At 45.1% G+C, this 23398-nt stretch overlaps 1 protein-coding gene across 1 annotated transcript in view; it reads right to left on the bottom strand.

Annotated features, from left to right (window-relative positions):
* The window catches only part of LOC146179420 (calcium-activated chloride channel regulator 2-like), a 32400-nt gene extending 11881 nt beyond the window's left edge, over positions 1-20519 (bottom strand). Inside the window, exons 1-7 of the mRNA XM_084579056.1 lie at positions 20467-20519; positions 9897-10071; positions 9057-9354; positions 5643-5749; positions 4874-5047; positions 1814-1941; positions 527-641 (exon numbers count right to left, since the gene is read on the bottom strand). Coding sequence (XP_084435182.1) covers positions 527-641; positions 1814-1941; positions 4874-5047; positions 5643-5749; positions 9057-9354; positions 9897-10052 — 978 coding nt within the window. The 5' untranslated portion in view covers positions 10053-10071; positions 20467-20519. The remainder of the gene's footprint in view (positions 1-526; positions 642-1813; positions 1942-4873; positions 5048-5642; positions 5750-9056; positions 9355-9896; positions 10072-20466) is intronic.
* Positions 20520-23398: the final 2879 nt, after the last annotated feature.

Below are 23398 nucleotides of genomic sequence, written 5' to 3'. Positions count from 1 at the left end.
ACGTGACACATGGGCTGGCAGGAGCTGCCAACTTGGGTATCTCGTTTCACATGGAACGGTTATGTCAGAATCAGCCTGCTAGGACCCTGGCACTCACGTTACCCCTATGGGCCACTAAGGCACGTTCGTATGGGTTAGTTAAAGCGGGGCTTTATATGTGGGCTGAGGAAGAAGAAAAAAAAAAAAGAAGAACCCTTTTTGCTCAATATTTGGTTCAGCGTTGAACCCTTGTAATTTTTTTTTTCTTGTCAGAGAACATTTCCTGACATGCATTCTCGTAGGTTTTTATTTATTTCCAAATATTCAAAATTATCCCTAATGTATTAAATAAACATGTGCATTGTATATTTGAATGAAAGTAAGTACTGCTTGCAATTGTGGTTATGCACGAGTGTGATCCTTGCGTGCCCGAACTGCATACGGAGCAAAGGCCTTTGTCAGGCTTCTGACATTTTGCCTTTGCTTCTGTTTCTGTAACCAGAATAAACCAAATAAATTCAAGATTTAAAAAAAAATTCAAACTTACGGTCATGCTCTGAGAGACGTCAAGGACTAACACAACCCGTTGAGGCAGGACTTCTTTTTGCTGGGTCTCGTCGAAGGAGACCTGGATCCTCTTGGACATGTCGGATCTCGAAACCCTGCATGCGTGAAGGCAAACACGCATGGGCGTTGTTTTCAATTCCGGTTTTACAGTATTATTCATGTATCTAACTAAATACAACAGTATGTTTAATTGTGCAAGTAATCAATGAAAATAAATAAGATATCGGCCTTTGAGAGGGCATGTAATAATATGGAAATTATTTCTTAAAGCGCAACCAGCGCTTGAAACATTGCATTGGTTAACATGTATTTCACGTAAGGTAGACGCATAATGATGTTACCTTGCAGGGATCTCGCGACCATCTCTTTTGAAATAACTGTGCTGTACCATAACAATGCATTCAGCGCTAAGAAGGTGCTGTCTCTTTGAATTAACGCTTTCACCGTGTCTTTATTTTATGAATGGGCATCCTGAAGGCCAGCATAGTGGTATCCCCAGTGAAAAAACCTCTATGAGTCATAATACCCTCATACAAATTCTCCTACTAAACGCATACTAAACGCATACAAATCTCATATCATATCATACAAATCTCATTCAACGTATGAGAAATACAGGAGATTGTATGACATTTGTATGAGTTTAGTACGAGAAATTTGCATGAGGTTATTGTGACTCATACGACTTTTTTCACTAGGGATATCTTTCAATGACAAATGTTTCTACCCGCGGAACAACTTAACTCGCGAGCATTAAAAGGCTGAACGCAAAAACCTACCGTCTGTCGTAAAATTGAACCACTTGACTAAAAAGAAGTGACGACAACCGCTGAAGTAATACTTATTGGCTTGACGAACATTGTTACTTCACTGGACCAGAAGTGTCATACGTTTCGGTGTATATCCGTCGTGCCCGGGCGTACGTCAATTTTAGATAATTTTAAAGAAACATCTACCATCTAGACGGATGACCCGAATATATCTGCTTATGCGCGCGCAGACGGGTAAGCAAACAGTGCCATGAAACATTGACATAAACCTCAAAGTAAAGCGATCAACAACTGTCAACGATTGAAAATAAATAATGTAAATATGTGTCTCTGTGAGTTTTCGTTCATCTGAATGATCGCCGAACAGTTGTTTTTTGTCGTAGATGAAGTGATACAAAAATTGAAGTTAATGATTGCATACACGGTAAAAGATAACTACACACGTATTCAAAACGCGTCATTCTGGTTTTCTAGGCAGATCGTAGAAAAAAGCATACTTCTGGAAGTCTTCGTTTTCGCTAATGACATCCCATGTGGACCTTCCGTTGCACATCCTATTCTGCTTGTTGGGGGCGAACCGGTTGTGCAGACGACTTCCCGGGTTGGAGTCGCAAAACTGGCTGATCTGGAAAATAATTAATATGGTGTCCTCAGTAAAACATGCGCAAGATGTATCTGCGCTGCGAAAAATAATAAAAAAAAAACGTAGCATCCGCCTACATTAGTGCAAAGGCATTCATACGTGCGCGTACCACCACCGACCACGAATCGCGTCCAATCTTGTTTGTGTCGTCGCTCTGATTGGCTAAGCTGTTTCGTGAGATCACAGCCACGGGGCCTCTCGAGGGTGCTTCAAACTAAGTCCGGTATAGCGGAATTGTAACGCACGAGTCTCCCCGACGGGTGTTTCAAGTTTTCCAGCCAACAGTGAGCTAGTGATGGAGTCTGTGACTCACCAGTGACTGACCTCTCGTAGTGCTTTCACACTAAAATGAAAACGTCGCAGCGGATTGCAACCTTCTGAGTTTGAACTCGTATTCAAACCTGGGTTCAACAGCCGAGCGTCTCAGCTATCGCGGCAAGTGCTTTCACTAGTTATGAATGGGCTTATGTCGGGTAAACATCCGTAATATTTCTAGGGGGGGGGGGGGGGCGCATCCCAAAATAATGAAGAACTATCGCTCCTGTTAGTGACATAATTGTTTGAAATATCGTTCGACAAAAATACATGTTATAGGGATTACTTGTTTTGCCCCTGCTGCCTTGACTGGACAAAAGAACTCTAGTTTCCAGTCTCCAAACTTGTGAAATGATATACTACTAATAAATCAGTCAACCAATCACACTATCAATCACTGCTTAATCGAGGAAGCAAAACTACATATATCTTACGCGCTGCATGCAAGGCAGCCATTATTTCAATGCAAATTTTTCGATTTAAAGTTGTACTTAAAGTAGACGCGCACTTTACAGCAGCGCTATCTATTTTGGGAAATTTGTTTCAGGACAATTCCAGATCAGAGTGATATGTTTTTTTTTTATTTCCTGGTTAACAGTCAACTTTCCATAAAACTTCTTATAGGATAGTCGAATGCTGCTCAACAATGCATCACCAAAATTTGAATGCGCTCAAATTGCGAACAAAATCACATTGGCGAAATTTATCCAAGGTATATTTTCGGGGTAAATTTGAATATGTGCTGCTTGAATTTACCAATCTAATCTCATACTGGCTTGAGTTCTGAACACGTAACGTACATGTGTGAACTCTGATCACTCTCAAGGCGAGCGCTATTTGAGCGATGGAAATGAATGCAATGAGCACATGTCAGCTCTTCCTTTTACGATAATCACAAGGTTGTACTAATCACTTCACAAATCAGCAAGTAAAAAAAGCTATAATATAGGGTCATAAGTTCATATGAAACTGCTCGATCATCAAATGTTACAACTGGTCACCTTTTGCAGTTAATTTCTACTGTCTCGGGTTGTGGATTGTATGCACGTCTTCGGCTTTACCGTCTTGTACTTGTGCGCAACGCATACAAAGTAATCCGCTATCACATTCATTTCTTCGGGGGCTTTAAGCTGTCCCAAACGTTTATACTGCATTACTACTTGTGTATGTGTGCAAGGCATCCAAGGATCTCAAATGGCTGAGGCTTAGCTTGGTTAAGCCTGGTCAGATGCGAAGCATATTGATTGCTAAACTCGGCTTTCCATGGTTAAACTTGGCTAAACTTTTCTTTCCTTGGTTACACGTGCTTTTACACGGTTTAAACTTGGAATGCACAATGTTTTCCCATCGCATAAAACTAGGTAATAACATGACTCGTTCATCTCTAATCTAACTGTGTTACCGACACGCACAACGAACATGTCGTCCCCCAGGCCAACGATACTCGATTGCCACTACGCGAATATGTATGCAAAGCAAAAGCTCTCCTCTGTCGTGACGTAAGCATATCACGTGGTGTGACGTCACCATACCACGTGGTCCGCACGGCGTGCAACCGCAGCCGACGGCGCGAGCCGGTCCCCCGTCTCTCCTCTGTCGTGATGTCAGCGTATCACGTGGTGTGACGTAGCATTCCACATTTGCACGGCGTGTAACCGTCACGAAGGGCTGTGGTTTACCTTCAGCAATATGCTTCGCATAAAAGAACCGTTATCGCATTTTACTCTTCGGGGTCTTTAAGAGGTCCCAAACTTTTGCGCCGCGCTATCACTTAGGCACTCTGTCCTTGATTTCTCCGATTATCGCCTGAATTCTGAACTTGAAACATTTCCCACTGAAAAACGAAAAGTTCTACAGGGCAATAACCTCACACAATCTCATCAAATCACATACTCTCATACGGTGCACATCATTATCATGAAATATCTTCCATATTTTATATTAATGTACAGGAAGCTATGGGATCTTACGCAAATTATCTGCGACATGTATGCGATTTGTTACGTGAATTCAGTGATACTGTTTGAGAAAATGTGAGGTTATTGCCTCATACAATTTTTTTCAGTAGGGTTAACTTTGAACCCAAAGCGAAATGAAAAATAACAAGCTGGCGTACATGCTCCTCGTTTTGTTAATTAAGCTAATTTGTCTGCAATATTAAAGACAGCGGATGGAGTAGACAGCTTTTAGCAACCGTAATAGTGCAATGCTTAACGAAGACTCTGCGGATATAAGCTGACGCTCGTGTAAGGTGCACGCACGTTTTAGGAGGCGCTGAAGGCAATATCAAATTTGATTTCTCATGCCTTGAAGCAGGCGCATCCTCCATTTGGTGCTATCGTACCAAGAAAGAAGGGCTTTTTTCATTCCTCTAAACTTTCCCTTCTTTGGGTCTTAGATGAGCATTCGATCGCTTTTGTGTGAACAGTTCTGAAGTGCAGTGCGTAAATGTGCACCGGTTCTCTACTTGGCTAAGTGAGAAATCAATATGCATAGATTGGGAAGTAAATTAGAGCAAGAATATTATCTCAGGAGTATTTAAAAATTTTGAACGCATAACGACTCATTTTAAGAGGTTGTCTGTAGCACAGATACATACGTTGCTCTGGTATGGCATGAACATGATGGAGGACTCGATCACGCTCCGTCTGGGCCCATGAATGTTCACCGTGCAGGTCTCGGTGAATTGGCAGTTTGATTTTATCTGGCATTTTTCACCACTGGCCGTTGTAGCTGTAAAGCGAATTTTCTGCGAGCAAGAATTCAGCCTGACCTGAAATAAAATTAACAAATAAATAAAGAGTAAGTCCCTCTTGCATTTATCTGCATGGCACTTCAATTGTGCTGAGTAGCGGTATAAAAAACTTGTGTTCAATTTTTACTTTCTCACGTGAATGAGGAGACGAGAACTCCAAAGCATTTCGGAACGCAGCGTGGACATACACATTATGCGAAGCCGTATGAGAGAAGTCATTTGATATTTTATTTATTCCTGGACGAAACTGTTGCATCACCTGTGACCACTCCGTCTAGGCAAAACAGCGTTTGGAGTGCTTATGTGTTCTGAACAGTGATTTGCTTATGGCTCCAATGGCGCCTTTTCTCCTTTACTTTAAACACAGAATAGTTATATTTTTATGAGCAGTGCAGTATACCTAAATTTCACTCCGTATGTGACCCCATTAGCTTACAGACCATCAAGAGTGCTCACATTTTGATTAACCACATGGCTAATTGCTAGCTTAGCTCTCGTTGCTATAAGAACTGAGACTGAGTGAAAAAAGCCACTTTAAAATATCTTTGTAACATTGGTTTTTCGAACGCTATTTGTGTCATATTACGTTGATTGTGAAAACAAAAATACTCACCCTGCCATCATCACAGTAAGTTAAAGGATAGGCGTCGTCGTTTTGACTACCGTACTCGTCGAATACACCATACCGGTAGTGAGCCCATTCGTGCACGAAGACGTACGCTGAAAACAAAAGATCACGAAATCGTCGATTGACTTTCAACTGACTTTCAATTGACTTTCAAATGCGTAAAACAGAAAACATTTAGGCGGTGTCGGAGAGAGCCACACCTAGTATGCAGCCCTTTAACTAACTGCGATAAGTTACAACACGAAAAAGGAAGGAATAAAGGTGTCAACGATAAGAATAACCAACCGATGACAATGCGTCTCATTTTTTTCGTAGCCTCTCTTGCCTCCGAACTCTGTATATTCAGGGGTATTTTTAATCTCGGGCACTTCAGACGCTAATCACTCTTTGGGCTGCAGTGAATTAATCACGGTTGAAAATATTTTCCATGCAATGAATCCGCAACCAACTTCAACTTGCGGGACCATCAGCAATAAAACCAAATTCCTTTTTGTTATCTACCGGTCATGGTGGCTCATTGACTCGACCTTGCCGTGGTGGCTGCATTTTGATGGCAGTAAAACAAAAAAAAAAAAAGCCGTGTGTCGAGAGATTGTCAGGGCATGCTGTTATTGAGCGCATACCGTATATGTTTTGAAAACATTTTCCATGCAATGAATCCGCAACCAACTACAACTTGCGGGACCATCAGCAATAAAACCAAATTTCTTTTTGTTATCTACCGGTCATGGTGGCTCATTGACTCGACCTTGCTGTGGTGGCTGCATTTTGATGGCAGTGAAACACACACAAAAAAAGCCGTGTGTCCAGAGATATTGTCAGGGCATGCTGTTATTAGCACATACCGTATATGTTTAAGTTTTTCTTGTTTTTAGACGCGGATCTACTACGGCGTGTGACAAAGACGAGGTGAGGAACGTTTTTTTTTTTTTGCTGTACTACGCTGCATTTCAAGGAGCTTGGCAAGTGTGACAGATACTGCGCCTTTATCTTCCTGTGAATCAATTATTATTATTATTATTATTATTATTATTATTATTATTATTATTATTATTATTATTATTATTATTATTATTATTATTATTATTATTATTATTATTATTATTATTATTATTATTATTATTATTATTAGGGCATGCTTAAGATCCGCTGATGAATATGACGCGATAGCGTTTCCCAAACACACACGAACGATGTTTATTTAATAAAAAAATTCTGCACTGGTACTTAGCATCAGCAAGCGGCTTTCCATTTCAACGCATGCTTAATTTTTTTTTTTCATTTTATGATTTGGTCAACTAAGCACTATATATTTTGTTAATTAACGTCATCAAGCATTTCTTTTACATTCTGAGAATCTAGCCCTCTTTTATCAAGTAAATATTTGATCATCTGCACACTGTAACTTTTCTTAACTGACATCATCAAGCAGAGGCGTTTCATTATCAGCAATTTGACACCTCTCAACCCTCGTTTTGCTAGTTTTTCATTTCTTTAATTATTTATTTGATCAGTTACTCAATTTTAATTGGCGCTACAAAATTGCCTTTTCATTTTCAGCATCTGAATGCCTTTGAGCTCCTTTCTTCAAATAACTTACACTCTAAGTTTTCTTATGCAGTCCCATAAAATATTGACTTTTCATGCTGAGCGTAGTGACTCTTTTCAAGCCCCGCTTTTTCAAATTATTTCAATCAGGAAATTGTTCAGTCGCGTTCTCTGAATTTTATCAATTAGCATAATCAAATATTGGCTTTCCTTTCCGTGAATTTTGACACCTTTGGAGCACCTCTTCCAAGTTTTCATTTAACTAATAGATATGCACGCTTAAAGTTTCTTAGTTGAATCATCATGCATGATCTTTTCATTCTTGACATGCTTTTCGCCTCCATGGAAAAACGGCCGCCGATGCCGGGATTCGAACCCGCATCCTTGGGAACAGTAGTCGAGCGCCATAACTACTGCGCCACCACGGCGGGGCGGTCAATCCATAACACTATTTTATTATTTTTGCATCTCAGTTTTTGTACTACGCTTCATGCTCGAACAAAACGTAACGTTGAGTTTTATTTTTTGAGAGGCACCCGGCACTTCCAGCGGTGCAGATTGCGAGGAACTGCAATACGCTGCGTCGAGTCAGGACACCAAGCGCCGGGGTATACCTTCACTAGTGGACCACTATGTGATGTAAGACGTTTTATAAACTTTATAAAAATTCTGACGCAAGCAATTTTTTGCGTATCATTTCAGATAAAGAGATAACGTTTGTTTTCTTACTTAGCATGCAGCTGCTTTCCAAGTTCGAGGTTAATTAATTGAGATACCAAGCAAAGACATATACTCCCTCTGATTGTGTGCTGTAATAACTTCAACATAGCACGCTGTTGTTGTGGCTGTGGGTAGTGGGGGTAGTTTCACCCCAACGCCATCCTGATAAACGAGACAATAAGTAATTCGTGACCGGTCTTTCTGTTAACTATCATTTCGTTTTGTGGATCTGTGTGTAATTCGAAATTACTAGCTGTAAAATAGGAAAATAAAAACCTGATTTCTCTTGCTATAACTTGTTTCTATATTGGCACCAGAAAGTTGTACGTGAGAACAAAAATATTTAGCTGTGCATTGCAGGCGAAATACTAGATAGCATTAAATATACAAATATAAATCAAGATATAAATTATTCTTCATTTACTAGGACCTGCTGGCCTCCTTTTATATATACTTTTAGGTACCTCAAGCGCCCTCGGGTGACAGCTCTACTGAGGGGCGGGCTAAACACATGGAGTTAAAAAGCAATGGTTTGGTCAAAATGTTTTGGGTCTCAACATCAGGCACCGAATTCATCTCATCGAACAAACCAACCGAGATGATGCGTATCACGCCGTATATCCCATCACACTGTTTCACCACCAGTTGTTTGAGTCCAAGTAAACAACACATAAAATAAAGTTGTACAAGTATGGTCTTCGTTGGTGTCGAGTGTTAGACTATAAGGTGCCTCATATCATGAAAACTTCGAGGCCTACATCCTTTAAATTGAGTGAGACGCCTCAGAATAAGTGAATGAGTTAACCCTCCTTTCTGTGTTCTATTGATCTCAACTGTCGTCCTGATCGTTATACTGAACTCACATACAGCAAACAACAACAATGCACAGGAGAGTATTAAGGTCTGGAGGAGGGGGAGGGGGGGGGGGGCAAGGCGCCATTTCTACACTGAACACTTATCGAGCCATGTTGCCGTTGGTGTATCTGGTGGCTCTTATAAGGTATATAATATCTGTGTTGTGCTTGCCAAAGACTCAGCGACAGCTATCAGTTCAGTGCGAAGCCGAAATATTCAGTATATATGTGCTTATGCATAGACACGTTGCAGCCGGATACTGACTCATTATCTTACCTGGATTGATGTACTTCGTGACAGTCGATGCCTTAAGTTCGGCAAAGAATGCGGGAGGGATTTGTATAAAGTCTCCTGGCTGGCCGCAGGGCCTCAGCTGCTTCGTGAAGGGCCGGTCCTCGAGAGAGGACCCAGGGATTTCAACACGAACGTCACTCTTGTCGAAGGAGCTCGAAGACACGGGTCTTGCACTGGTCCTCTTGGGCCACGTGTTGGGAAAGTGAATGATCACGTGCTTGAAGTACACCCGCCCATTGGTAGCATGGTGCAGGAACTCGGACGAAGACCGCAAGAGCTCCTGCATATGATAACGCCTAGCTCTATCGTTCCGCATGCCTGTTGGAAGACACACGAGTTCAGTATACCAACGTACACTGATGACTCGTACTCAGCTCATTGCGAAAGCTATGAAACAAGAAGCTCGCGAAAGAATATCATCCCAAGCATTTCAGTTTCCTGAGAGCGAAAGTCTATTGAGGAAGGGTCTCTGTGGAAAAATGGCGAGAATTGGGCCTAGTTGGTTATTCTTAGTGGTTTCACCGCGCTCTCTGTGGATTATATGGCAGCGGATGCCAGTGACAAAAGAGCGTCCACTCTTCGGCACAGTTTTCAAGAGCAGCACTATGAACGTGGCTTTTTCTATTGCTACATATCGATACCAACTGCGTTACACAGAAATTAAATAATTCTCATATAGTTTGTTACACTGATCCTTGTACGTCCCTTCATTACAATCATACAAATCATTTGATACTCCCTCAATAAATCCAACGAAATGCCCGGCACTTTGACATCAGCAACTGAGGCAGAAAAGTGAAAGGGAAATCCTGCATTCTCTACCTTAATGTTTGTGACGATAGACTCGTTGTACGGTACGTCCTTGTGGATAGAAATCAGTAGGTTCTTGTATCCGCCATCTGCAGTGTCAATCTCCAAAGACGCTGCGTTCATCAGCAGGGAGAGCAGCGCTGTCGCTATGTGGAAACGCCCGCCCATGCTGGCTTTCTTTTTCTCCCTGCAAGAGCGAAAATTACAGCCTTATGTTCCTTGTAGCCGTGCATCGCCGGGCGGCAGCTTAACACTGGCGCTTGTTGCAATCAGTGCTGCACCGCTTTCTCGGCACAAACCTCGCCCGTACGCGGTTGAGGCGGCGCCCACTTCAGCGAAGAAGTCATGTTTTCTCCCTCTCTCTCTACCTCTCTGTGTGAGTGCGTACGTGCGTGCGTGTGTGCGTGCTTCAGTGTGAAGCCGATACCCACAGATCTTTTGGCGGTTCGCAACGGATCAGCACAATGAGTGAAAAACTTTATTAAGTATATTTAAGGGAGGGGGATGTGTAGGTGGGGTCCCTAGTCCGGGAATCCAGCGGCTGCCGTTGCTACCCGCGCACGTGTCACGAGGGCCCGTTGGGCCTCTAGTCCAGAGCTGGATAGGACAGCCTCCCACCCCTCAATTGTTGGCACTGCATTCGGATCATCTGGAGGATTGTGTGGGCAGGTCCACACCATGTGGTGCAGGCCTGCCTTTTCCCCGCAATATTTGCATTTGGGGTCGCAGAACCCGGGGTGTATTGTGTTTAAACGGGCTGGTGTGTTATATGTACCTGTCTGTAGGCGTCGCCATCTAACTTCCTCCGCTTTGGAGAGCCCCTTGGCTGGGGGTGGATATTTTCTGCGAGAGAGTCTGCAGTGCTGTAACCTCTCCGCATACGTCGCCAGAGGGCCGGGATAGGGCGGTGTGGAGGATGGAGGGGTCGAGTCCCGGGGGAGGAGAGCTCGGGCAGCGGCATGGGCGCACTCGTTCCCTTCCACGCCTTGATGTCCCGGTGTCCAGACGAGGCATTTGTCTTGTTCGGGGTGCCCATAATTTTTCAATATTCTGGCAGCCTGGGCACATATTCGCCCTTTGATGTAGAACGTGCGGTCTCTTACGCAGCGCCCTCTGCTGGCTGCAACACTTGGAGTCTACTTAGCTCTACAGACTTCATTCACAAGAAGGCTCGCTTTGTGCTCCGTATATCAGTATGCTTTCTTAAACCCTCACATGCTTTGCGAAATCAAATTTCCGCGGAAAACTCCCCGGGGCCAAAATGATATACAGCCTTTTGTGCGGCGTCTATCTTTGCCAGTATGAAGGTGCAGGATGTTGAAGCGGATATACGACAACCTCACCTTACGTCGGGCACTTCAACGGAAGAGCGATGTAGTAGTGGCCGGCAGAGTTTGGCGGTAGGTGATATTAATGCGTTCGCGATGGTACAATATGGCGGCAGCTGAGCAAATCCCTAACTGGCCACATCACGCCAAACGCTACTGAAATGTTCCACAACCTCAACAAACGCCGTATAACGGTCGAGTCGTCTCCTGGCTGCGGCCGATATGGGTGACGGCCGACATTTCTTCCCCTAGTACTCTCCGATTTCTCTCTGGCGTTTTCATTATCGTATTTTTCTCAAACTCAGTGTTAGTTGTTATTAAGCACATTTCATTTATAACTTTTCCCTTGTCCAGCCTGATACATCTGTGCCGCGGAGAGATCCTTGACCTGGCCCAATAATCTATTCTGTCTGTGTGCATGATCCTGTGTGGACGCTAATGAGTAATTAGTGCCGTTATAATAATGATACGGGGCAGAAGGCTAGCACAGGAAACCACAGCAGGTGATGGGCAAGTGTTCACAGCGTAGCAGAGCAGAACACAGCAAGTGTTCAGGCAAGTCCCAACGGTTTCTTCAGCTTCGTCGTCTCTCACTCTATTTTCTATCGTCGTCCTCTTCGGTGGCATATACGTAACATTACCCCGCCACGAAAAGCACCGTCTTGGTGTGTACTACGTCGAGGAACTAAATCTGGAGTGGTAGGGCTTTATGCGAGCGACATGAACGATTTCGGAACGTGGCATATCGAACTGTTGGCGTGGGTGCGCAGGGCTGACTTCGTATGTCACAGAAGTGACTGGCCGTAAAACACGGTAGGGGCCTGTGTACCGCGGCAAGAGCTTCTCACAGAGTCCAATTCTACGAGCGGGAGTCCAGAGTAAGACGAGCGAGTCCGGAGAGTAGTGGACATCGCGATGTCGAGAATCATGGCGCCGTTTTTGGGAGTTCTGGGAAGGAGTTAGTCGGCGGCGAGCAACAACACGGGCGGCGTCAGCTCAGGATATGGCGTCACGAACATAGGAGCTGGTATCAGTGGTGTGAGGCAGTACGCTGTCAAACGGAAGAGAGGGGTCACGGCCGAACAGAAAATAGAAGGGCGAGTAGCCCATTGTATCGTGAAGGGATGAATTATACGCAAACGTAACAAACGGTAAAGTAATATCCCAGTCACGGTGATCAGCCGATACATACATTGACAGCATGTCCGTGAGTGTGCGATTGAGGTGTTCGGTGAGGCCGTTCGTTTGCGGTAAGCGGTGGTGAAGTAGTGCTTAATGGAGCAGTATCGGAGAATTACTTCGACTACTCGAGCAAGAAAGCAACGGCCACGGTCAGTGAGTAGCTGGCGTGGAGCACCGTGGAGCAAGATAACGTCGTGGAGGAGAAACGCAGCCACGTCAGTTGCACAGCTGGTGGGTATCGCTCGTGTAACGGCATAGCGCGTGGTATAGTCCGTAGCCACCGCAATCCATTTATTCCCCGAAGCAGATAGAGGAAAAGGCCCGAGGAGATCAAGGCCAACTCGGTAAAATGGGTCTATTGGGATGTCGATCGGCTGTAGGTATCCAGCAGGCACAACCGAGAGCTTCTTCCGCCGCTGGCACCTTTCACAAGAAGCCACGTAACGACGAACAGAGCGGTAGAGGCCTGGCCAAAAGAAGCGCCGGCGGACGCTGTCGTAAGTACGAGATACGCCAAGATGACCCGCTGTGGACGCGTCCTGCAGCTCCTGAAGAACGGTGGCACGCAGGTGTTCGGGTACTACGAGCAGAAGCTCAGTACCATCTATCTGGTCGCATATTTCGCCGATATAAAGTGCCGTTGTGGAGCACAAACAAAGCAAGAGTGGCGTCAGGGTGATCAGTGCTGAGGCGGTTGATAATGGCGCAAAGCTTGGGATCTAAACGCTGCTCATGACGAATGTTTAAAAGGTCAGAGATGGACAACACAGGTATCATCGTCACACTCGCTTTCAGGCGGCGGATCTACCGGGTTGCGGGACAGGCAATCGGCATCAGTGTGTAGCCGGTCGGACTTGTGAACGACAGAAAAAGTATTCCTGAAGACGCAGCGCCCAACGCCCCAGACGACCAGTAGGGTCCTTCAGCGTAGAAAGCCAACATAAGGCTTGGTGGTCGGTGATGACGGAGAACGGGCGGTCAAACAAGTAAGGGTGAAATTTTGTAATGGCCCACACGAGGGCTAAACACTCACGTTCTGTGATCGAATAATTCCGCTCAGCCGCTGAAAGGAGGCAACTGGCATAAGCAATGACGCGAGTGCGGCCCGTCTGCTGTTGGGCGAGAATGGTGCCAATACCGTGGCCACTGGAGTCGGTGCGTGCCGCCGTTCGTGCTGAGGGGTTGACGTGTGCCAGCACGGGTGAGTTGGTGAGGGCTGCGATGAGCGCAGAAAAGGCTTGAGATTGTTCTTGGCCTCAGCAGAACGGAACGTCGTTCTTCAGAACAAGTGTGAGTGGACGAGCCGTGTCCGCAAAGTTGGGGACAAACCGCTGAAAATACGAGTAAATGCCAAGAAAACTACGAACGTCACTGGTACAGTGGGGTGTAGGAAATTCACTTACAGCGCGAATTTTGTCGAGGTCGGGTTGAACGCCGTGGGCATCGACCAGGTGTCCGAGCACTTTGAGTTCACGTCGGCCGAAGCTACACTTCTTTGAATTCAGCTGAAGGCCAGCTCTTCGGAAGACTCCAAGAATGGCATCAAGGCGGTGAAGATGGCTCTCGAAGTTCGAAGAAAAGACAATGACGTCATCGAGATAACATAAGCACGTCGTCCATTTGAAACCACGTAAAAGAGAGTCCATCATGCGCTCTAATGTAGCAGGCGCATTACACAGGCCAAAAGGCAACACCTTAAATTGGTACAGGCCATCGGGTGTGACGAAGACGGTCTTCTCTCGGTCCCGTTCGTCGACCGCGATCTGCTAATAACCGGAACGAAGATCAATCGAAGAGAAATAACTGGCACCGTGCAAGCAGTCGAGGGCATCATCTATCCTGGGAAGGGGGTAAGCGTCCTTCTTTTTAACAAGCACTACAGGTGACGCCCAGGACTGATCGAAGGCTCAATAATATTTCTTACCAACATCTTGTCTACTTCTTGTATGACGCGACGTTCAGAAATGGCGACTCGTTAAGGTCTTCTGTGAATTGGTCTGGCGTCTCCTGTATCGATGCGATGAGCAACGAGGGATGTTTGTCCCAAGCGTCGGTTACCAAAATCAAATATGTCACTGTACGAAGTCAGAAGGCGCGTAAGTACTTGAGAACGATCAGGACACAAGTCAGGAGCTACCATTCCTGATATGCGGGCCTCTGTAGGCGGGGACTCTGCAGGTTGTGTCGATCCTCCAGCAGTAGTGTCAGGTAAAAGTGCAGACACATTAAAGTCAGACAGTGGGGTCAGTTCGGCGAGCGAAATACCCTCAGGAAGACCTTGTACAAAACAGCTGAAGTCCAGGACGGGAATATAAGTGTGATTATTGGCTACGTGCACGATATTATGTGGGAGAGCTATGCTAGGCTGCAGAGTAACGTCGGTTAAGGGGGAAACAACGTAGTCGCCATCAGGAAGGGAGGGAAAAGGTGACATGAGCACATACACAGCGGCTTCAGGTGGCAGACGAGTAAATGCAGCGGAGCGAAGACGGAGCGTTGAAGTTTGATGAGCTTGTTCGTCAGGACAGAGCGGCAGGTCTAGATGAAGCAGTCCAGAAGAACAGTCAATAAGAGCAGAGTGTGCAGTTAAAAAGTCGAGGCCTAATATAACATCTTGAGGGCAACTGGTGAGGACTGTAAATAACACAGGGATGTTGCGGCCGGCAGTGCTAATTCGTGCAGTACACATACCAATAACAGTAGCTGTGTTGCCATCCGCAACACGGAATGGTAGGTGAGGTAGCGGGTGTCAGGACTTTCTTGAGGCGTCGGCGGAGCGATGAACTTAGGACAGAAATGTGGGCGCCAGTGTCAATAAGTGCAGAAATTGGGACTCCATCCACTAGAATATCAATGATGTTACGTCTAGGTGCGGCGGTCAGTGCCGAGTTGGCAGTCCGTGTCGGTAATGCAGCGTCACTCCCGGGCGCTGCATTCGTTAGTTTCCCGAGTAGATGCAGGTGTATGATGGGGAGGAGCGGCGACGAGGTACCGGTGAACGGGATCGACGATCGCGGGGAGATTGAGATCGACTAGGGCGACGAGCAGTTGGGTCGGTTTCGGTGCGAGGCTGATCCGGTTGAGGAGGAATGTGTCCAGGTCCATCATAGGCGGGATGGGGCTCGGCTGGTTGGGCAGAAAAGCGTCGAGGTCCATAATAATACCGACGGTCAGCGTTGTAATAGGGGCGAAGGGTGGGGAGAGAGATATATATATTTTAATGACAACAGGAGATGTCTGCCTGGTGGTAAGCCTAGCATGCTACTCCTGATGAGGGTTGAGGGTGACAGAGTGTGGGAGGGGAAGGGGAAATAAATGAGAAAAAAAGAGAATCGGTGTCACACACTTTCACACGCACATAATCACACACAGGGTGGGGAAGGCATGGCTACGGCAATAACGCGAAGTGTGGCCGGCGCGACAGCAAATAAAACAGATTGGCCTTTCATCTGAGGTGCGTCACTCTGCAGGATTGTGACCAACTTAGCGACGTGGGGAGGCTGGGCTGGTGGTTGCAGCAGCCACTAAAGGAACAGGGTGCGATGGTGGCTGGGGCGACACGGGGCTGGAGGAGAGCCGACATTTGCAAGTTCCTGGCGGACAACGGCTTGTATCATGGCCACGGTGTCGGGGAGCGGAGACGGGAGCGGTGCAGGAGTTAGGGCCTCAAGTTCTCTCTGGACGATCCGAGTCACGGTCGTGGGATTGGAGGGCTAGTGCAAAGGGGTCAGGTCATCGCAGGATGATGTAGCCGCCGTGTTCGGAAGACGGTCAAAGCGATGTACGAGACGTCTTTGTTTTGCTTGCTCAAATTTTCGGCAGACTTGAAGCCAACACGGCGAAGCGCTCAAAACCGTAAAATATTCAAAGTATTTAAGTGATGGGATTAATCTGCCCCCCTTTGGTCTTAGTGTAACAGTACTGAGATTATGGTGATGATCTGTTATGAAGAGATTGCACATAATTGTTTTTTTTTATGTATTTTCTTGTCTGTTTTTATTTTATCTGTTATCGCCAAGTCGAATCGCACTGGAGATGGGAACTTTGTCAAGCCGCGTGCGTGACCTTTTTCCTTTCTCTCAGCCATTGTACATGAGGGAAATAAACGGAACTGAACTAATGAGAGCTTAAAACAGAATAAATTGGCTTTTTTGTGTAATTTCATGATAAAAGGCAAGTGGCGGTATAACTATTTGTCCAGCCCGTAAATTTTGCATTGTGAGGTGCAATGATATTCAGTCGAGTTTCTAAATACGAGTACAGTATTTCATTTCTAGCCTATTAAAATTAACGACAATATATTCTGAAGTCGCTTTTCGCAATGTGCTCTTATGTACTATTGCAAGCAAAACGTTTTGCAGCATGGTGGCTTTGTGTCGCAGACCAGCGCCACAATTTTATAGTCGAGGCGTGTGCTAGCGATGCACGTGTTAGCTCAGTGCTCCACACTCAAGTTGGAGCGTGATGAAAAACTTACCGCTGATTTGCATAGTTAATCAAATGCTCAGGCGTGGAGGTAAGCACGCGCTGTTTCACGACGTGACGAGCGGCACGGAGCCGAGGTCAACGGAGTACCACGCGTGCACGTCTGCTGTCCTTGAAGGCAGAGGAGTGACTGATGCGAGGGGAGAGATGTCGAATTTGAGGACGCGCGAGCGACACACGACTGCTCACTCCGGCGTAACACACGCTTGTGCAACGCTGCCCAGTGACGGCTGCCTCGTCCACAATTGACACGCCCCTCTCTCACTGTCTTACTCTCTCACTATGTGCATCTATGCGGCCACTCCGCCCCTTCAGTGTTAAGTCGCGTAATGCGTTCGCCACTTTCCCTTCCTCCTCCTCAAGTTCAAGCAGCGACGATGGACAGAGAGAGGGAGAGAGTGGCTTGTGCTGCAGTTGTGCGACCGCACCGCCTCCTAAATGCTGAGCCGCGCGACAAGTGCGTCGCCACCTTCTCTTTCTACACTTCTAGTTCACGAAGAGAGAGAGAGAGTGAGCGGCTTCGGACAGACATCGGCGAAATCCGTGATTGCAGCTAGTAGTGCTACGCACTAAAAAGAGGGAGGCTTTCGCAGCGATCGGGAGTCTCGCATCTCGGCCCTTCACTGAACGTGTGCGCGTGGTCCGTTAAGAGCCCTGTGAATGACGACATCACAGTCGGTGGAAAACAGGAGGCTGAATAGGTTTTTACTGTAGCGTTGGAGCCAAATTACCGAGTCGAGTGCGCGTTTGCTCGCAACACCAAGTCGGCGATCACCTCACACGGAATTTTTGGCGTGATACCTATTTCTGAACTCCCTGCTCGACCTTTACTTTCCATGTCTAGTTTATACTCCGATGTATTACTGCTACTAACGTAATGTATGCTTTTATTGTACATTTCTCTCGTAGATGGAGCTTACTTTTTGACTTTTTCCGCCTTGTCGCGTTTTCGGTTTTAATATATTCTTGCATTACCAGCATGTTCTGTTAGTTTGTGAAGTCTATTATCTCCTAATTCCTGCTTGCTGGCCAGCACACTGGCATATGTGGACATTTCACTGAATGAACGGCCTTAAAATAAACAAATTTTCCAAGGCTGACTCTTGGATCAAGTAAAAGTGTAAAGCAGCCCGATTCTTCACTGGTTTCCGCCGGCAGCAGCTAAACAAGCTTTTAGTGACACGTTATAGCGGAAAACAAACTGAAAAAGTGCACACATGACTTTGATCACTGAGTATTGGATCACTGTAATGTATTCATAGGCACTATTTAAAACTTTTGAGAGTTTCCCCTGATAAGAGCGAGCGATAAGCAATACTATAAACCAAGGTCATGAACCGGGATTTAAGTTTTTGTTATATCTTAAACTACATAATGCACTACCGTTTTGCTGTCTGATATTTATGAAGTACAGAAGATTGTTCGCGGCAATCGTGATAAAAATCTAAGACGTAGTTTGCCTTTAAATTGTGATCAAAATTGTCTAACTTTCGATGTTTCTACATCTTGGGCAGGTTTTGAAACGATGTGGAGAAAGCGATAGCCAATCTACATCTACAAATTTTATCTGAAATGTAGTATTGGACCTGCAAATATAGAAAGTTTCAGCGGCATCACGTACATCATCGAATCCTGCTAGAAAGTAGGGCAAACTAACTTTTTTCAGGCTAACTTTTATTTAATTATGTGGCGTTGATGAAACCATTGAGCACCTCTTTTGTTATTGCCCTGTTTTTTCAACTGAACGACATACGCTACGTACTGCATTGGATCGTCTGGACGCTAAGGGAAGATCTTGGGACAATGGCCGCAAACGTCATCTGCGCTCAAAGCCTACAAGGCACTTCGGTTTTTAAGAGAGACTAGCCTGATTGACAGACTGTGACTTTAGCACCTCCTCTTCTCTTCTACCCTCCCCCTTTAATCCCCTATTCCCCGTCCCCAGTGTAGGGTTCAGTTCAGTTGAGTCGTTCAGTCGTGTCCGACTCTTCGTGACCCTATGGACCATATCACGCCACGCTTTACGGTCTCTCACTATCTTCCTAACATCGTAACTTCATCTGCAGCGCCTCGAGGATGCCATCTAACCATCGCGTTCGCTGCCTACCCCTTCTCCGGTGACCCTCAACCTTTCCCAACATCATATCTTTCTCCAGCGACTCCTCTCTTCTCATCAGATGACCAAAGTAGCTGAGCTTTAACTTTAGAATTTGACCCTCCAATGAGCAGTCAGGGTTTATGGTCGACAGTATCGACTGATTTGATCTTCTGGCCGTTCAAGGAACTCTCAAGAGTCTCCGGCAGCACCACAATTCAAACGCGTCAATTCTTCAGCGGTCAGCCTTCTTCACAGTCCAACTCTCGCATCCATACAGTGCAGGGTAGCCAACCGGAATTCATTCTTTCTGGTTAACATCCCTGCCTTCCGCCCTCCTTTTCTCCTCCTCCTCCCTATTTTTGTAATAATAGGCAAAATATTGCAAAGCATTATTGTGTCTAATAATTATGAACTCTTTAGAATTGTTGAGTGCAATTTTAGAAAAATTGAAGGTGATGTTCAATGTTTATCTTTTTGCAATTTGGCCGAATTTGAAAGCGGTGCGGAGGAAACTTTTACTGGTTTGTAGATACGCGTTTTTCATAAATAAAGAATATAATCTTCCTAATACAAAAATAGAATGTTTCAGTGGTAACTCCTTATTGCATCACGCCAGAGGGTTTCATTGAATATTTATTTTTTGCGGCGTGTCGCTCTTTCCTGTAAGAACTATGGCGGCAAAAAAAAATTATTTTTAGTCATCTATTTATGGAACAAAACATTTTGCACAACACAGTTTCACTCAAGCTGCAGGGCTCCAAATTTGCGACTTTTGTGGTATGCGATTTTTTTTTCCGAGAAAACTGCAGCGAATCTTGCAAAACTAACGTTCATTCTTTTGTGTCGACACATTGCCCATCGTATAAATTTCACTGAAAAAAAAAAAATGGTCATAGTGCTTCGACCCCCGTTTTTATCTGAACGCACCCCTAGATAGATGAATGCAATAGGCCTTGCAAATTTTTTTCATTTGAACGCCACAATAGCCTTTGTAGTTCATGGTATTCGCCGCAGACAGCCGCCATTGCTGAATTGAGACTGTAACGGAAGTCACATCTCTACAATTCGAAAGAAATAAACGCTTTCCGAAACGAAAAAGTTTGAGGTGAAATACGGATCCTAATTTGTTTTGTTTTTATATGCTACATGCGCTTTTGAAGATCATAACGTTTTTCTAAAGGCTTGCTCTATGCAAAGTATCGGAGTAATTAATTAGTCATCAAAGTTTTCTTTATGCAGATAATAGATAATTAAACCAACATTACACAATATGTATTCCCTTAAATGCATTTGACTCTCTGCAGTCACGGTTTTTGAAGTGAGGGAGAATTTAACCTATAAAATATGCTTGGGAGCCTTGTGATTCCCTAACAGGCGCGACAGTTCAGTCATATGGAATGCTCTTGCGCGTGTGTCAAATTACAAAAATGCTAAATATATTCAGTGAATTTTACTGAATATCACTACGAAAGCGAAGTATTTCACATACCTTTCCCGCTCGAGACCAACGCAGCCACCTCCTTTGAAGTAAAGTCCTGTCAACTGTGCACTGAAGCGGAGCTTTCAGCTCCCGGTTATATTGTGGTCGGTAGGCACATGATAACATTGTGGCAAGGGAGGTTCCTGGTGATAAACCTGCAGAAATGGCGACAATGTGCTGCATCAGCTTTGATTGGTGGATTCCAATGGAAGCAGCATTGCTCACGAAATGGTTGATCCTCTAGATATTGCTATATCGAAAGCAATGAAAATGTGACAATGCTACGTGGGGACGTGATTAGAGGAGGAAGGCGCACGTAATGACACTGCAGGTTGGCAGCTAGGGTAGATTTAGCTTAGTAATATCGAGTAATTACCTTATTATTTTGTTTAGAGAGCAATACTACATGGAGTTACCGGAGGCATATAATGGGAGGGGGTTAATCCCGGGTATATTGATGGGTAACTCAACTTTGCGCCCTCCCCCCCCCCCCTCCTCTAATTTTATATTTTATTTATTTGATACATACTGTTAACCTCCTTGCGGACGTTGTTGCAGGTTTGGGGTATAAAATGAAAGCACAAAATGACAAATTTTGACAGTCCACACTTGCTAACTTTTTACACAATTCTATATGGCAGTGTGGAACAAGAAATAGAAAGAAGAGAAGGATGCGATACCATACAATACAATACAATACAATACAATACAATACAATACAATACAATACAATACAATACAATGCAATACAATATGATACAATGAAATACAATAGAATATGGTACAATACAGTCACCCTTAAGGCACATGTTTCACAATATTTGTACAAACATCGGGCTAGACATATATAGGGTCCTCAAGAAACAGTTGCCAGCCGTGAACTGAAACTTTCTATTCATGAGCAATTAACCACTTCATCAGCTAAATTATTCCATTCGTGGACCGCCAGGGGAAAGAAACAGAACACGAATGTATCGCTGTGTGCGCGATGCTGGACTAGACGTTTGGAATGTCATGTTCAATCGTTTCTTTGTGGTGAGAGTGAAATGTAACTATTGTGATCAATTTTAAGGGATCCAGTTAGAAGAAAGTAAACAAACTTCAGTCCTGTATTTTTTGCTCGGGTACTAATAGGGCTAAGACCAGCCTGTCTAAGAAATTCGGAGAGAGAGTCAAGTCGGCGATACCTACATGTAGACAAACCTTATGACCTTGCGTTGGATGCTTTAAAGTTTGGTAATTAAATTCTTTGTGTGAGTGAACCAGCATGTTATGTTGTACTCTATGATTGATCGCACGAGGGATGTATATGCAAGCAGCTTAGTTTAAAAGCGAGTATCTGAACGCGCAAGGTTCCACGCTTGTTATCTGTATACGAAATATTTCAAAAATTTTTAAAACACCGTCCGTCTATGGTGTGAAAGACTTCTGATACTATGTATCTTGCGACCTATCGTCAAAAGTGAAAACGGCAATGGGCAAAACATTTAACTAAGCGAGTTTTACCTACCTATCACCAAAAAAGTAATAATGTCCATCACGTCGCAAATCTACTTGCACAGGCGACCAGTGACGTCTTTGAGGCCTTATAAATTCGAGTCTTTTTTATAAAGAAAAAGCAACTCAACTGTTCTTTAATACGCGTCGTTTGAAAGCGGAAGTGGTCACAGCGCTGAATACAAGGCAATATCAGTTTCGTAAACGTAATGAGCAAGCCTCAAGTCTTTTTTTTTTTTTTTTTTCCAATTAGACAGTCCCCACAAAAGCGGAAGTTCATCGTGCGAAAAGATAATTCACTATCCTCTCATGTAATTAGTACGCCTGCGACTCTGGTGCCTGGCTCTACTCATGTTTCGCGATGCCACAGGCGACCACAATCCCACGCCACCACGTTTATGAACAGTTAACTGCAAAACAAGAAATATTACAAAACACGCTTTATTAAAGATAAAGTCTCACAGTTAAGATTTCGCAAGTGAGCCAAGAATAAATCAACGCTGATAGAATGCTCTAGCATTGGGATTAAATTAAAGCAAACGTCTGCGAACATGTCAGCAATCCGCACAAACAGTTTCGTTCTGCGCATTTCATATGCCACTTGCTGTGAGGGACGTACTTGCCGCGGTGGCTCAGCGGTTAAGACGCCCGGCTACTGAACCAGAGTACTCGAGTTCGAAGGCGACCGCGGCGGCCGTGTTTCGATGGAGGCGAAACGCAAAGGCGTCCGTGTGCTATGCGATGTCAGTGCACGTTAAAGATCCTCAGGTGCTCGAAATTATTGCGGACCTTTCCACCATGGCACCTCTTTCTCGTTTAATTCCCACTTTTATGCGAAGCATATTAACGTAGGTTTCGGGCCTTCGCGCGACGCCCGGCGGTGGCCACCATTGACCCTGAAGTGGGGTCACGTGACATGACGTCACGTGATGACGTCACACCGGCTGCAGATGGTATAGTGTTCTAGAATTGGGAAGTGTGCCGTCTTCGGCGCGCGGCAATGGGAGCGACGTGGTCGCCGGAGCGATGAAAAGCGTAGGTGGCGCAGTCAGCCGTAGGAGCGCATCACAAGCGCGCGCGCCGCAGAGGAAACGCTTGGGGCGTCTGCTTCTGCGGCTCGTTTCCTGCGTGAATTTTGTTGCATCACGTTGCTTCTCTGGCTGTTGTACTATGGCGCGTTGTTGAGCGAAGAGCGACGATTGGTCAAGCAGGAAAACACATGTTTGCAGAGAGCACAGTAACAGTTCCGTCCGTCTCGTATAACTTCGCCCCCCCCCCCCCTCTTTTACTGAATGCTCTTTTCCTTCCTTTCGTTCTTTCTTGCTCATTGCGCGCTCTTTCTGCTGCCTTCCCTATTCGAACCCTTCCCTTCTCGAAATACACTCAAAGCATGGTTTCCTAAACAACAGCACCGCGGAAGGCCTTCGGTTAACTTTGCAGTCCA

The sequence above is a fragment of the Amblyomma maculatum genome, chromosome 9 (assembly GCF_055883805.1).
Source record: "Amblyomma maculatum isolate TAMU_Amacu chromosome 9, ASM5588380v1, whole genome shotgun sequence".
Lineage (NCBI taxonomy): Eukaryota > Metazoa > Arthropoda > Arachnida > Ixodida > Ixodidae > Amblyomma > Amblyomma maculatum.
This window is presented reverse-complemented; position numbering and strand designations above follow the sequence as displayed.